Source organism: Lucilia cuprina, chromosome 5 (genome assembly GCF_022045245.1).
Source record: "Lucilia cuprina isolate Lc7/37 chromosome 5, ASM2204524v1, whole genome shotgun sequence".
Lineage (NCBI taxonomy): Eukaryota > Metazoa > Arthropoda > Insecta > Diptera > Calliphoridae > Lucilia > Lucilia cuprina.
In genome coordinates, this window is record NC_060953.1 from 12,361,099 (window position 1) to 12,378,706 (window position 17,608).

A 17,608-nucleotide genomic window follows, 5' to 3' on the forward strand; every position below is an offset into this window, starting at 1 on the left:
TTCTAGTTCAGTTCTAGTTCAGTTCTAGTTCAGTTCTAGTTCAGTTCTAGTTCAGTTCTAGTTCAGTTCTAGTTTAGTTCTAGTTCAGTTCTGGTTCAGTTCTAGTTCTGTTCTTTTTCAGTTCTCATCATATTTTTTTATGTGGCAGTAGTAGTTGAAAATATAATTCAATTATTAATTTAGTTTTCAAAATATTAATACAAAAATTCTTAGTGAAATTTTATTAAAAATTCTAAAAAAATATATATAATTAAATAACTTAAAAATTTATAGTATTCAAAATAATGGTTTTAACACAATTTCTGAAAATGCCCCTTCTCTTGGGTCGCTGGGTGAATCGGGCTTTCACATCTTCAGTTACTTCAACCTCCATAAATTGCCTGCAACAACAGCAGCTGCGTTCTAAAGCTACAAAAATGGATTGTAAACATCTGGAACCCAAGTGCGGTGATCGTTTTAAACAGGAACCCTGTAATCCCCGACAAGTGGATATAGTATTAAAACAACCTGCACCAGAACCCTTACCCATACAAAAACGTGCCATTAAATTAAAACATCCTGCTGAATGTTGCGGCAATCCTTGTGTAGATGCCTATCCACGTTTTGATTTATTGTACTACAAACGTAGTGATAAACTTAATCGTGAATATCAACAAACCTGGGCGGAATGTCCAGAGTTGATAAGAAAGCCTAAAGTTATTTGCTGTTATGATAAAATCAAACAACCCAAATGGCCAAAACGACCACGTAAGCATAGGCCACAAACGGCCTGTGAGCAAAAATGTTCTAGTGCTCATTATAAATGTCCTCGCATGACCATGGAGGGTTGTCGCCAAGCTCATATACCACCCAAATGTAGACCAACTAAAACTAAATCTAACTGTAAGAAACGCAAAGCACCCTTTCCGGCTTATTCGGAATGTTCACGTAAATTACCTAGACCAAGACATCCCATAGAATGTCGTTGCCTGTTGACACCCTCTATGTGTGAGGTATGGGTACATCATTTTAAAATGCAAAGAATAAAGAAAATAAATTTATGTTAAGCTTAAGTTTAAGATTTCACCGGAAGTCTTAGATTTAAGCTTAAAAGAAATTTTATTTCTTTAGTCAAATGTAATTGCAAAAAGAAAGAATATTGGTTGGGAAAATTGAATTTAATTTTTTTTTTTGTAAGAAATTTTATTATTCATTTTATAATTTCTTAAAATAATAATAATAAAAATATTGTAATATTTAGCAAAACAAAATCAAGCATAACAAAGTTTTTTCCTTTACGTTACACACACACATAAACAATTTATGCATTAATAATTGTAGCATATTTTTAGGCCTCATTGACTTTTGCATGAAATGAAGGAAAAAAAGAGATTTGTGTGTAGGAAAATAAAAATAACCTTGTTTTGAAGGTAAAGAAACTTTTGCTTTTCTTACATAAACCTGTACAATTAGTAAGAAAAGGCATTTTTTATGCTTGAACAAATTTCTTTTCAAAAAAAAAAAAAAAAAACAAAAAAACTTTTTCCATTCAAGCCTAAAAACTTATACTCGTTTACATATTTACAATATCTTTAAGTATTTGTTTGGTATTATATGAAGGCGTTTGTTTGTAAAGAAAGAAAAAAAATACGAAAATGAAAATGTATTGAATAGTTTCTTTTGAGAAATTTAACTTTGAAATCGAAGATATAAAAGAGGATGTTGATTGTTTTGGTTTTATACAAAAGAAAAACTTAAGATATTATTTGTATTGTAAGTTTATTGTTATATCCTTTAACAAAAATCGTGGGGAATGAGGAGATAAAATTTTGAAATATTTTTCTTCAAGATTTTTTTTTTTAATTTTATAAAATTTTTAGCTAAAATTCGTTTAACTTATTATAACTTTAAAAATACATTAGCAATATGAATCAAATTTAAACAATTTGTTTAACACTGTCTTTGAAATTTCAGTTTTAAAAATAAGTGAAATCGGTTATGGACAAAGAAAGTTATGACACAAATTATAAGATAACTTTAAAAAAAACATGGCCAAGTTGAAATAATCGACCGATCTTAATCATTTTATATAGGCTTCGTTTCTGGGATAATAGAAAATCATGTGCTAAATTTCATTGAATTATCATTAAAATTACAACCTATATATTGATTACAAGATTTACATGGAATGGACAGACGGACAGACAGACAGACAGACAGACGGGCAGACAGACATAGCTAAATCGGCTCAGAAAATTATTCTAAGCTTTAAGGTGGATATATGACCAATATTATTTTCGTTACATACATCAGCAAAAACCCAATATACGCTCCCCATCTAAAGTGGTTTATGGTATTAAAATCTATTAAAAGCGCCTAAATATATGCTCTAGAAATTAATAAATTTTCAATGCTAAATTCAAGAAATATATTCATAAGTTATAGCATATCTTAAAGGGTTTCTAAAGGTAAGTAAAAAAAGTTTTGAATTGAAATCTGCGAAACCTTTAAATGCCCCTTGAAGATATGCTCTAAAAATTTTAGTAGATCCTTTAGGTCTTTAACTTTAAACATTCTTTAATAAGTATATGATCTAAAAATTTGAGTAGATCCTTTAAATCCTTACCCATAGTTCGATTACAAGGTTTACATGGATGGACAGAAGGACAGACAGACAGACGGACATAGCTAATTCGACTCAGAAATTGATTGATACTTTAAGGTGGGTATATTACCAATATTATTGTGCGTTACAAACATTGGCACAAACCCAATATACCCTCCCCTCTAAAGTGGTGTGTGGTATAAAAATCAATTAAAGGCGCCTAAATATATGCTCTAGTAATTAATAAATATTTAAATGCTAAATTTATGAAATATATTAATAAGTTATAGCATATCTTAAGGGGTTTTTAAAGGTGAGTTAAAAAAGGTTTTGAATTGAAGTCTGCGAAACCTGTAAATGCCTCTTGAAGATATGCTCTAAAAATTTGAGTTGATCCTAGAATTCTTTAACTTTAAATATTCTTTAATAAGTATTATGTTAAAACTTTTACAAAATTTAAAAAAAAATATGCTTTTCCTCATTTCAACAACAATAAAAACCCAAAATGACTCATCTACTATATATGTATCCACAACACTACAAACAAACATCATCAACATTTAAAATTAAGCTTATAGAAAAACAAAATTATGTTAGAAAAATTACAATGAATGTCAATGAATAGATTGATATTTCATTAAGATTATTTGTTGTATATTCTTTCTTTTATTTATTTGCAAAATTTGTGTCTCCTTTTTACAAAAATAGAAAAATTAAAGTAGTTGAAAAAGAATAGAATTGTTTAGAGTTATTTATTTCATTTTCTTTCGCCAAATGTTTACAGAGTGTTTAAATAGAAGTGATTAACTTTTAAACACATAATGTCTGTTAAAATTGCTGGCTTTAAAGTGATGACAGGCAGAGAGTCAATTATTTACTCTCTTATTGCTTTTCTTTGATTTCTATATATGTTTGAGCTTATTAGCCCTTTGAAAGAGCACTTTGCCTATGGCTGCTTTAAAGGTGTTTAATTAAATGCTGTTGCTAACTTGATACTGATCTATTGTCTCTGAAAATTGATTTCTATAAAGCGGTGATAGGCAGAGAGTTAATAATTTGCTCTCTTATTGCTTTTGTTTGATTTCTATATATGATTAATCTTATCAGACCTTAGAAAGAGCTCTTTGCCTATCGCTGCTTTAAATGTATATAATTGGACGCTGTTGCAAACCTGTTACTGATCTTTGATCATTTCTCCTTTCGTTTTGATTGTTTCGTAATGTTGATGATCTAATCGAAACTGAAATTAGGTAGAATTTGTATGCAATATAGAACCTCGATCAGTTTGTAGAAACAACTCTTGAGAGAGTTAAGTATACTTATGATCTCAGTTATCTGTTATATGTGCTAATGAATTTGTTATAGAGATTACTAAATTTATTTCTGCTACAGGTGATAGAAACTGAAACAAATCACGTAAGATGATGATCTGATGAAGAAGCAAAATGTTGTGACAGAGTTAATTATATTAAAAAAAAGGTGTCATGAGAGTTCTTTACCTACCACTGCTCTCATTCATCTTTGATCATTCTTTTGTGTTAAAATTTCGTCATTTTAGCCGTCAAATATTTCATAATATTGATGATCTTATCGAAAATTTACAAACTGATATTGGGTTAAATATATGTACAATAGAGTAATCATATGATTGATATATTTTTAATGAAATATTTTAGAATCTCGATCGGTTTGTACAAAAAACCTGTGATAGTGTTGAGTATACTGTTGCAAAATGTTGTGGGAGAGTTAATGATATTAAAGATCGTTGATCTAGAATATTCGAAATATTTCTAAAACATGATCTCAGTTCTCATATCTACAACAAGTGTTTGAAACTAAATCAGTTCATAAAAGATCGTGATCTGTTCAAGTGACAAAATGTTATGCGAGAGTTAATGATATTAAACATCGTTGATCTACAATATTCGAAACATTTCTAAAACATCGATACTGCATGATTATAGAACTCATTTTCCATGCTGCTGTGAGCTACTTATGATCACAATTATCCATGATTCAAGTCAAAAATGTTTTTACTATTTCAGTTTTTCAATTGATTTCACAAATTGCTATTAATGTGATATGTTTAAATATTGTCAGATTTTTCGTAAAGTCGTGGGTTATTAGTGATCTGTGCTGATGTTATTATGATCATGAGTAGAAGTTTAATATCTAAAACCTGATCAGGTTGATATTAGAGATTTCTCGAGAGAGTTAACAGTATTAACGATCAACAAATATTTACGATTCTTAACGATATAGCTTTTACAATTACTTGAGCAAATCAGATGATATGTATTCAGAAGTTCAGTAAGATAGTTAATGATCTCAGTCATGATCAATTTATATCAATGATGCTGTGATCAAGCCAATGCGAATCATTTTCAAAACATACAGACATTCTTAGTATGTGACTTGTTTCGATCATTTCATGAGATACTTTTGGTCTTAGTTATCATATGATTCCTTTTGATGATCTTTCGATAAAGATATATGATTTTTCAGACTTATTTCTTGAATTCAAAAAACAGTTAAAAATTTCGTAAAGAAATCCTTTCGTTTTTTGTTACTAAAATAACACTTTTAGTTTAATCACCTTTTAACTAAAACCGTGATGAGGAAACTTCGCAAGAATATGATACTTCCATTCCGAATATGAAATCTACACATAATAAATGGTACAAATATATAGAAAGAAAAAGTTTTAAGAAAAATAAATGAAGCTCTATTAACACAATAGTTTTTTCTCCATTTTTTTTCTCCAAAGTTGTAGTTATTTGTGGTATGTTACGAATTATTGGGAGATGGTAACCTATAAGGAAAAAGTAAGACAAAAATTTGTTGATTTTTGTCGTTTAGATCTCAAATCTCTTATTGATCGTGTGAGATCGATTACAAGTGATTCAAAGTAGATGTGATAAAGAGGGTTTGCAAAGAGTTGTAGTAACAGCTCCGGTAGGTTAGAGGTAAGTGTTGTAGTCTGGACAGTCTAGACAGAAGTTGGCGAGTTTAATTCCCACATGAGGCATTGGTTACTAAGTGCCTATCGGGACCGATAGAGGCCTAACAAACCAACAAAGCTGAAGAGATTAGTGAATTATCAGGACTAAAATAGATCTGAAAAAAACGAAGAATTTCCTTTTATATATTTTGGAAATAGTTGCCACATTAGTAGGCTGCTCCAATTCGTTTAGACCTAGCAAAAACCAAACTATAACTTATTTCACAAATTCTGTATAGACTTTCCCAAGTAAGATTATTTATATGTATATGTCCACACAGCATAATAAATTGTCATACATATATATTTTATTATTTTTATTTTCTTGTTTACCACTACTTTGTCCAACCAACTGGATGGAGTCAACTAAATAGTATGATAGTAAAAAAAAATATAACGTAATCCAACACAACTAAATTCTAAACAACCAAACGTGACTTTTCGTAGTTATTCATCAGGCCAACAAAATACAATTTTGTCTAAATGATTTAGTCTGACTAGCTGCTGTCTGTCTGTCTGTCTGTCTGTCTGTCTGTCTGTCTGTCTATTTTGCTTTCAATTTGTGCAAAATAATTTATACTTATACTATACAGATACACACACACACATACATTTAATAATATAAGTATATGAATGTGACCAATATTTATAAAAATGAGAAACCCGCTAGTTTTCGGTGGACTAGTTACTGGACTAATGAAAAAAGGTATCAGTACTATTAAAATCTTTATAATTTTACAATCTTTATAAGTAAAAAGTTTTTAATTTAACAACATATCCTTTTTTCACAATATTTCAGAAACATGCTCGGGAAATAAATCTGATCACATAGTTTTCAGAGCGAATTATTAGTATCGTGAGTATCGCTTACTCACAAACAGTTCGCGATCATATTGAATCTCAAAAATATATCTCTAATGCAAGATCAACACAAATGAGTTGCATACTATCGATGGCAACATAATCGTAACGAATCGTTGCTGTGATTGTTAGTATCGAAATCTTTCCTTAACATATTTTCAAAACGAATCTCAGAATCATTCTAGGTCAAAACATCTTGAGAACTTAAATAAAATGTATGTGATAGTGAATACGATTATATGATTAGAACACAGCCACAGCTCATTTGACATTCCAGCAGTTCGGCAAAGACAAAAAAGACAGTGATTTCAATTTATTTCTAACCTTCAGGTTACCTCTATTCTATTTCTTTGTAATCGAGAGAATACAATCGTCACTTTTGTATCCCCTTGTAAGCAATAGAGTAGGCACTTGAAAAACAAACTTACAGATTTTTGTGTTACTTCGTAATCAATGGTGTGAGGATTGGCGTTCTCGTACGACAAGCATATAATAAAATAGCTAGTCACTTGTTAAGTCGGTAGCTATGTAGGTTACATAGGTAGTTTGGGACTGTTCAACCGAACTGCTGTTACATTTATCGCTTAAGAATCTGCGATATCTTAGATCATACCATCATGAGTTTTTTTATAGCGGGATTCATTTCCTCCAAAAGAACTATAGGTTGTTTGTTCAACAAAGACAGCTTGACAAAGTATGAGTATTTATTAAAAAAGATATAAATCTTTATGGTTGTATATTTCAATAATGATAGTTGTGATGAAAAAAGTCACTAGAAAGACAAATAGTGGGTGATTTTTTTCGCAAATGATATGAGTACTATATATATAGCTTAAAGCAATGTTAGATTTTTGAAAGTCATAGAATTTTACATCATAATTGTGATAATTTGATAAAATTAGAGATAATAATTACAAACCCGATGATGCTCTCTAAAATGTTCATATTTAAAATTTGATTTACGAAAGATAAAAATAAGCCAGATTTGATAAGAATTCATATCACTTCCCGCTTCCCAAAAATTAAGACACATATATTTCTAGACAGCATTGATCGACAAAGATAATGGATGTACAGAGTAAAGTCAGGACTATGAGGCTGATAAAGTAAAACTTCCTAAACGCTTCTTTCTTAGTAGCTCATGTCAGTTAAATGTCAGTGAAGCGTATCTCAGAGAGGCATCATATCCTTAGATAGTCACATCCTAGAGACAAACATAATAGTCGTAAGTCTGAAATTTCTCATGTAGAAAACTTTCAAACCGTTTATTTATAAATAGTTCTTAACAGATATTGCCGCATGTTGCCTATTCCAAGGGAAAATTTTACTGCTCGCAAGCATTTTCGAATTGCTTCTTGACTGCAATCATCACGGTCTAATGCCTCTAATTCATTCTCTTGAAACATATTTGGCTGGTATTTGTGATCTTTGTCTTTTGTGCCATAATCACCAATTCTAAATTACACAAAACATCTTACTCACCATAAGCTTCGCTAAGCAATCGGAGTTCTTCAGTGATACCTTTTTCAAATCACAATCATGAGATAACATGATCAATGCTAACACAATTAGATGATCGGTGATTATTACCTTAAGTTGAAACGAGTAATAATAGAGAAGACAAATGAACTTTTAGACAGAATGATGGAGCTTTCTTCTAATATTGAATCTAAAGTACATTCATTGTATAGAAATGAAAATCTTTAAGAAATGGCAAAAAGCTTCCTTAATGCTTCTTTGTTATTGGAAAACAATTTATAAGGAGTATCAGAGAGAGAGAGAGCGAGACAAATACTCAATGTTATTGAACAACTTTTTTAATGAGATTCTGGTTAAGTCCAATTGAATAGCACTAAGAGAGACAAGTGATAAGAAATTAAAAAGGAGAATATTTAGAAGTCTATATAAATAGAGACAGAGAGCACTGAGAGAGACAACTGATGAGTGAAATTAAAGAGAGAATACTTACAAGTCTATATAAATAGAAGCAGAGATATTGACAAGTGAAAGTATGAGAGTATGTCGTTACCTTTGTCGTTATCAAAAAGAGTTGTATGGAGAGACAGAGTGTGTCAAGTCATTTTTGTACTAGTGACTACTTAAAAGTTCTCTGAATAATGAAATCCAGGAAAACATATTCTCAAAAGCTTCAGATTCATATTGAGAGAGACAAATACTCAATGTCATTGTTGAAAACTGACACTGTGGTAATTTCTGTACCAGTGACTACTAAAATGCTCTCTGGATATTGAAATCCAGAAAACGTATTCTCAAAAGCAACAGTTTCACATAGAGAGAGACAATACTTAATGTAATTGGAAAATGTTTTTCTTATGAGATTCTGGTTAAGTCCGATTGAATAGCACTGAGAGAGACAGGGAGATTGACAAGTGAACGTATGAGAGCAATCAATTGATGAAAAAACCTTTGTCGATATAAAAAAAGGAATGTATGGAGAGACAGAGTGTATTAAGTGAAAAATGAAATTAATAACAAAATATATATCATTATCAGTAAAGGTGAGAGTAAAGAGCTCATCAGTGAACTTTTTGTCAATACAGAACAGAGGCGTAAATTTAACACAGATATAGAAAGATAATATGTGGGACTCACTGCAAGATAATTTTATGTTTAAATTCGACCTCAATGAGACAGAGTAACGATAGAGATATACAATTGAGCTTAACAACAATTTAGTGACAGCATATTATTATTAGAGAGAGAGAGCTTTTTGTTGATGTGAATTTTCATCATGACGAAGAAACTCTCATCATGGTATTATCGAAAAACATATAAATAAAATCGATTGGTTGTAGTAAACAAGACCTTAGCAGAGTAAAGTTCTCTAATATATTGCTTTTAAGCTAGTGAGAGATTACAAATGTGCGAGAGGAAATGCAAGAGACAACATTCATTATTCATAAATGCTTAATAAAGTTGTTGAGATAGTTTATTGTACGAATTGTGTATGGAAGGTGTGCGTAATAAACCTTAAATAATTGAGTGATATCTAAATGAATACAGGTGGCAAATATATATTCAGGAGATACTGTCCAGATTAGCGATAGGCAGAGAGGAAATAAAAGCTCTCTTATGGATTTTTTTTACTTTTTATACATTAGTGAGCATGAGAAGTGTGAAAGCTAGAGTGTGCAAGAATGCTTATCAGAGAGATCGTTGTGTATCGTTGGTACAGATAAATAGACTCTTGCAAGAGAGATATGAATAACATTATGAGAGGGAATTCAAAAGTCTCCCGTTTAAAGATATACATTTGAGTGTATAAAGGATACTGTTCAGACTATCGGTAGACAGAGAGCAAAATGTTGGCATTTTATACACTCGTGAGCATGAGAAGTGTAAAATCTAGAGTGTATGAAGCTGAACAAAGAGAACGTGGTGCAACGTTGTTTCAAATTGATAAACTCTTAAAAGAGAGAGAGAAAGTTAGAGTAAAATTAACTTTTAAACAGACCTTTTGCCAGATTTTATGATTTGACCTCCACAGTTTAATTTTTATAATATTTTCCTTTAATTTATTATTTAAAATGAAAAAAAATATCTTGCTGTTCTCCAAATTTTCCAAAAAAAATATACTTTCATTAAACTCTAGCAAATACTTTCTATTACTTTTCTTTAAAACAAATACTATGGTTTTAAATAAACTTCAAACTTTAATCTTAAATATTTCTTTTGTTTAAACAAATCTTTACTTTTAGTATTTTTTTCTACGTTTTTTTTAACAAATTTTTCTCTTAATACTTCATACTATAACTTTTAAACATATAAATACATACATACACATTTCTAACTAAATCTTATAGTTTTTCTTCAATAGAATTTTTCGTATTTCTTATTATTCTTCTTCACAACCTACTCCTCACCCCCCAAAAATATAAAACTTTTTTCATTAAAATTTCTTTATTTCAAACAACGTCCAGTTGAAAGTAAAAAAAACAAAAGCTCAGCAAAAAAGAAAAAAAAATAATTAAAATTTTTTAATAAAATTTTCTAAACTTAATAAAATTCCATAATAATTTTTCAAAACTTTAAGTTGTTCTTCAGTTCCAAAAACATTTGCATAAAATATTATTGAACCATTTCATATAATTTAATGGGAAATCAAAAACAATTTTTTTAAATTAAATCACAATAACCAGAACCCTTAGGTAAATACATAGTTAGAAACTTTGTTTTAGTCTATGGCTATAACTTAATGTTAAACCTTTTCAGACATTAACTGCCTAAAGGCAATTTCTGTTTTTAGCCTTTATGTATACTATATACATATATAAGTTCGTATATTTGTTGCTCTAAATGTAGGCTACATAATTTACTTTAGTTTATTGCTAAACAATATTATGTTGTTTAGCTTGTGAGTGTGTGTATGTTATTACTTTACAGGGTGTTGTTAAGTTTATGGGGGTTCTTTAATAATAATATTCACATTTGACCATACCACAATATATCCCCTTCCCCCTAAGTGGATGGGTACACATAAGTTTGTTGATTTCATTATGGCCCTAACAACAACACAACAACTAACTTATTGGACAGGTAACACAACTTTTTGGGTTTTAGGTTTATTTTCTATGAAGAAAAACTAAAATAATTGAGCTGTATTCGTTTTTGAGCTCATTCATTAGAAATAAGTATATAAAGAGGAGTTTAGAAGAAGTTAATATTTATTTAAGATATTAATGCACAAATATTAATGATGATTTTATTTTATTTCAACAAAAAGTTGGCAGGAGGGTAATACAAGAAGTTATCAAATCAACAAAACACAGCAAAAAAAGAACTTCCAAAGAAGCGAAAAGAAATAGAATTTACTCTATGGAAGTACTGTAAAAGACCTAAAGAAGTGATGATTTTAACACAAGCTTGATGTTCTTTTTATTTGATTCCAAATTCTTTTATCTCAAGTCATTCTTAGGAAGTAATTTTTATGTTCATTATTTGGAAGTTATTAAGAAGTGAAATTGTAGCATTTTAAACAAAATTGTATTCTTTTCGCTTCTTTTGAAGTCAATAAACATTACTTCCATAGAAGGTAAACAAATTCACTTTGATGGTTAGTGTGTTACCAAATTGACAACGCTATGTTGTCAAATAAGTCATCCTCAAATCATTTTTAGGATATATTTTTTATGTTCTTTTTTTTGGAAGTTATTAAGGAGTGAAATAGTAGCGTTTTTAACAAAATTTTATTCTTTTCGCTTCTTTTGAAGTCCATAAACATTACTTCCATAGAAGGTAAACAAATTCACTCAAGTACTACTTTTGAAGTGGTGATAAATATTATTCCTTAGAAAGTGTTTCGTTTTATTTTAGCTGGTTAGTGTATTACCAAAATGACAACGCTATGTTTTCAAACAAGTCATTCTCAAGTCATGTCAAGGAGGGAATAAAATTGTACCATTTTAAACAAAATTGTATTCTTTTCGTTTCTTTTGAAGTCAATAAACATCACTTCCATAGAAGGTAAACAAATTGACTTTGCTGGTTAGTGTGTTAACAAATTGACAACGCTATGTTGTTAAACAGAACGTTAGAAATGGCAACGATTCTGTTTGTCGAAGTCACAACAATGCATTGGCAAAATGACACAAAGCGTAATCCAAATGTGTTGTGGAACTTACAACGACTGTTGTCCAAATCCGTTTTCTAAATGTCAGCAAGTGTGTTATGCTACTTTTGACATTTGTATCAATTTCGGTGCTTTTCTACTGGTTCTTTCCTTCTGTGTGCTCAGAAATATAATGCTCTCCTAGAAACATTAGGTTGATATTACAACTTAGCAATAACTAAATATAGGATTTTATAATGCAGATAACTCTTTTCTAGTTATTATAATTGTAGATTAGTTAATGGATATCGATACAGGATAAAAAAATCTTTCTCCTAGCTTATCTTTCAATATAAATTTAATAACTACAAACAAGTTATCGGCGTTATAAAATCCTACCTTTAGTTATTGGCAAGTTGTAATAATGGGTGTTAGGCTTCTTAGAAACTTAACTCTGTGTATCGAATTATATATCTAATGTCCTTTAAAGTCAATTTCTGAAGGAATCTTTATATGGGGGTAGCGTCAATTACGGATCGATTCTCATAAAATTCTGTAGATAGATTTGTGCTTAAAAGAAACTTATATGTATTCAATTCAATCATAAAATTTGGTAAAGAGATTTTGGATCATATAAGACTTCTTTATGTCGAATTTCATCACTATATACTCATTTTTAAAGCAGTTATATCTGTTTAATCGTGTACCAATATTGCCCATTTTCAATACCAAACAAACCTTACATATACTCTTCAAGTTCGTACTCTATCGTGCTTTAAACAGACTGACATACTGACATACAGACAGGTAGATAGATAGACAGACAGACAGACAGACAGACAGACAGACAGACAGACGGACAGACAGACGGACAAACGGACAGACAGACAGACAGATGTACAGGCATGACTAGATCGTCTTAGAATATAATAAGGACCCAGAATATATACTTCTGTGGGTCTATGACCAATATTTCGATGTGTTACAAACGGAATGACAAAATCAATATACCCCTATAGTACGGAGGGTAACTTACGAATATAATCGTCCTATAGCATCCTTAAAGTTTACCAAACGTCTATTAGGTCATGTCTGTTCGTCTGGCTATCTGGCTGACGATTTATGTAAATCTTGTGCGCAAAGTAAAATTTTTAAGATAATTGAAGGAAAGGACAAAACCTATTGAAAATGGCTATACAGCAGAACTCCCCGAAATATAATAGTGTTAGATATACTTATATGTCGATAATAGTTCCATGATTACAAGCCTTGATAATCTTGCAAAATTTCATATTGATGGGGTCACGTTTGAAAAAGTAAATAATGTAGGGTATCATATGGTCCAACATGCACGACTATACACTTTCTTTCTTGTCTCTTTTTTTCTTTTCTATTGCTGGTCATAATATTTCAAGGAGATATTATTTGCCAATTTAGTATTTTTTTTGCATAATTTTCATTATTGAGCCTGCTGTGCTTAGTATTTGTATTTTTTTCTTTAGCATACTTTTAGGTACAATATTTTTTGTTTATGAGTGTATAACAGTAGGGCGGCTATAATGAAAAAAAAAACGAGATTTATTCAAAAGTAAATTTATTTTTAGGGATTTTAATGTAATTTTATAAAAAAAAAACATTAATAAAATGAAATCGATAAAGTATTAACAATGTGAGAAGTTATAAATATAGTTAAAGTCAAAGAATATGGAAAAGGGGGAGGTCTGTTTAAAGGGAATCTTAATTAAAGCTCTGCTGATGACCACTGTTTTAAACATAAAAGTACAGTACAGCAGCAATCTCTTACCCCACACACTTTCATGGCTAAAATGCTATTTTCAGATATTCTTTAGCCTACTTTTAGGCATGTTTTCCCTAAATTTCTTTTTCATACAACAAAACAATAATTTCTCTCTATATTTATAAATTTTTCTACTATTTTGCTTATGAAATATACACACATATACATATATTTATTTCTTTAAGTCTTTTTTGCTTCATTTAATTATATACACATCATCTTTTCTTTTTTTTCTACATATTTTTCGGTTTTTTTGTATTCATGCTTGCCTCATTTCTTATCTTGTGTCAATGCCTTATGATTTCTTCTTAAACATAGAATTGTATTTAGTATTTACTTGTTTGCACAAATTGTAATTTTGTTATGGTCATTCTATTATTATTGTGATTACTGAGGGTATAGACAATTCAGTCATCTGTAAAGAAATGAAGAAATGAAGAAGAACAAATTAGATTTTTCTGTAGCAAAAAAATAATAATAGGGAATTTTTATGTTTAAATATAGAAATAATAAAATGAAACATATTTGTTAGTTTTGCTATTTGGCAAATTTATAAATATCTGTTTATTTATTTATTAAAATTATATATTTATTGCAAATTATTGTAGCATAGCCTAGGGGTTTGAAGCTATAATACTAGCACTTGTACTCTATGACCTTGTTAATGTTTCTATTTGTATAGTTTTCTCTTATTAGATTACCTGAAAAAAGTTTAATTGATTTGTTGTTATAATATTGCAAGTTTTTACAATTGTAAGGTCTCAACCTTTAAATAATTACTTGATGTTTTTATAGGCCTAAGCATATTTAAAGATTTGTCTATTGTTTGCTGTAAGTGTAGTTGGCAGTTGTAAGATAAAATGCAAAAAAAATAAAATTATCAAATAAACAGCTTATAAAATGATAATAATGATTGTCATGACAAGTGGAAAAAGGGAAAGAAATCTATCTGGGGGAATAAAGACTTAAACAAATCTTTTAGATATATAAAATGATAACACTAGCAATGTTTATTAACTTTAAAATTTAAAATTATTCGCTAAAATTTTAATCCCCCCTTAAAGTATACTTTATATGTAAAACGCATTTTGGCTTTGTTATATATGCTTTAGTTTTTTCTGTTTAATTTTTTTACTATAAGCTAAATAATATTATGAAAATATTACTGCATTCCAAAAAAAAAATGTTTATTTTTTCATATTTACATTTATGTCTGGCATGTCTATAATAGTTTTTTCCTTTGTTTTAAAACATTTTTGTTTGTTTTATATTTTATTTTTTTAAACAGTCGTACATATTTCATTTTAAGCTACACAACATGTTTTTTTTTCATGTTAAATAGAAAGAACAAAAACCATCACATACTTTTTAGCATTTTAGGGATACTTTTTGCGCAATAAACGAAAAAAAACTAACTCCAACCATAACTGACAAAGGGGATAAATAAAAAATAACGAGACATGTTAAAAAAAAGTTATGTAAAAAAGGACTAATAACCCAGCGATAAGAACTATAAATGAAATGAAATTAAACTGACATAGAACTGAACTAACACTGAACTGGAACTTAACTAACACTGAACTAGAACCGAACTAGAACTGAACTAGAATTGAATTAGAACTGAACTGGAACTGAACTAGAACTGAAGTAGAACTGAACTAGAACTGAACTAGAACTGAACTAGAACTGAACTAGAACTGAACTAGAACTGAACTAGAACTGAACTAGAACTGAACTAGAACTGAGCTAGAACTGAACTAGAACTGAACTAGAACTGAACTAGAACTGAACTAGAACTGAACTAGAACTGAACTAGAACTGAACTAGAACTGAACTAGAACTGAACTAGATCTGAACTAGAACTGAACTAGAACTGAACTAGAACTGAACTAGAACTGAACTAGAACTGAACTAGAACTGAACTAGAACTGAACTAGAACTGAACTAGAACTGAACTAGAACTGAACTAGAACTGAACTAGAACTGAACTAGAACTGAACTAGAACTGAACTAGAACTGAACTAGAACTGAACTAGAACTGAACTAGGACTGAACTAGAAGTGAACTAGAACTAAATTGTAGCTTAACTAATAACCTTAGTGATTTCCTTGAAAATTTTGTAATAAGCTTTTCTCAAAATGTACCCTTAATAAATAATATTTTATATTTGTTTTTCAGATGAGAATAAAATATAGTTTTTTTGTGGAGTTCATAATAATTGTTTTAATTAAAATAAAATTTCATCAAATATCAACTACTGGTTTTTAATTTAAAAAACTAAATTTTATTTTAAATTTTGTATATTATTTTAAATTTAAATAAGTTTTTCCAGAAAAAAGAAATTTGCAACACAAATTTATTAAATTCCTAAAAAAACACATACACACATATATTTTAATTAAAAACATCAGTTTGATTTTAGTAGAAAAAATGAGGTGAAGTATACATTTAGGTGCTCGATTGAGAAAAAATATATATTCAATAAATAGGAATTTTTTGTTAAAATATGAAAAAAAAAAATGTTATGATTATTAATAAAGTTTTGTAAAAGGTTTAGATACTTTAAGGTACTTGAAATATATGTTTGTAAAGTGTTTTCTATTATGTTACAAAAATATTATATCGATTTTTTTAAACAACAAAATAAACTAGAAATTTAAAACTTATAGAAAAGTAGTAAACAAAATATATTTTTTTTTTGTGTAACATAAATAAAATATAGTTTTTGAAGTAGTTATTAAATTTTTTTTTAAACAGAAATTTTAATAATAAATTATTGTTTAAATATCAAGGCTTTTTAAATATTTGAACAAAGTTTTAATAACTTATATTACTAAAGAGAATGTTTAAGTACATACTTCAATAAAATATCAATTGTGTAACTGGTTACCAGTCATTAGGGCAAATGTTGTTAATAATTGGCTCTTGTTTTAGTGTTTAAAGCAATTGATACGAAATTCCCAAAAAGTTAATTTTTAAAAATATTATAAAATCTACTATTCATTAGAAATTCCTTAAAAATGTCATTTAAATTCCACAACATTGACTTATATTTTAATAGTTTTATTTTTATTTCTACAATTTTAACAATTTTAAAGTCACCTTTGCATTATAACTAATTTTGTGTGACTTAGTTTTTATATAAAGTCTTAAATAAACTGCCACAAATCATGTAAATTTCATTTACATTTCTCATATTCTTCATTCATTCGTTTATATAATAAATAAAAGTAAAGTATAAAAAAAGAAAATCCTCTTTAACAATCCTCTTATATTCTTAGGGAAATTCTCGTTTATATTTAGTATATACTTTATATTTTCTAACTCGCCTAAAATTATGCAAATATTTAGTTTGTTTTTATGACACGAATAACTAAAATGACCACATAAAATGTAGCCTTTTATAAAATAAAAAAGAAGTATAAATATGTATGTACATAATACACATATCTAAAGTATACACTCAGGCTTTGGGTAACAAAGGAATATTTATTTAAGGCCATGTAGTGTTGGGTAAACTATTTTATTTCGATAGCTGTAGCCTTTTTAATATGTGGAACAGAACTAGAACTGAACTAGTACACAACTAGTACATAACTAGAACACAACTAGAACACAACTAGAACACAACTAGAACACAACTAGAACAAAACAAGAACAGAACTAGAACAGAACTAGAACAGTATAAGAACAGAACTAGAACTGAACTAGAACAGAACTAGAACAGAACTAGAACAGAACTAGAACAGAACTAGAACAGAACTAGAATAGAACTAGAACAGAACTAGAACAGAA

At 29.0% G+C, this 17,608-nt stretch overlaps 1 protein-coding gene and 1 long non-coding RNA gene across 2 annotated transcripts in view; one reads left to right on the forward strand and one right to left on the reverse strand.

The window, feature by feature from the left end:
- The first annotated feature begins 172 nt into the window (after nt 1-172).
- LOC111684085 lies at nt 173-1,251 on the forward strand. Its single transcript, XM_023446206.2, has one exon. The coding sequence runs from the start codon at nt 285-287 to the stop codon at nt 1,044-1,046; it is 762 nt and encodes a 253-aa protein (XP_023301974.1). The 5' UTR covers nt 173-284; the 3' UTR covers nt 1,047-1,251.
- A 12,802-nt stretch (nt 1,252-14,053) lies between these two features.
- LOC124420434 overlaps nt 14,054-17,608 on the reverse strand; it is a 30,456-nt gene continuing 26,901 nt past the window's right edge. The window contains exon 2 of the long non-coding RNA XR_006941203.1: nt 14,054-14,228. This is a non-coding gene — a long non-coding RNA (uncharacterized LOC124420434). The remainder of the gene's footprint in view (nt 14,229-17,608) is intronic.

What these genes read in the sequence shown, in the direction of transcription:
- LOC111684085 (XM_023446206.2), top strand. Translation starts at nt 285, where the DNA reads ATGGTTTTAACACAATTTCTGAAAATGCCCCTTCTCTTGGGTCGCTGG.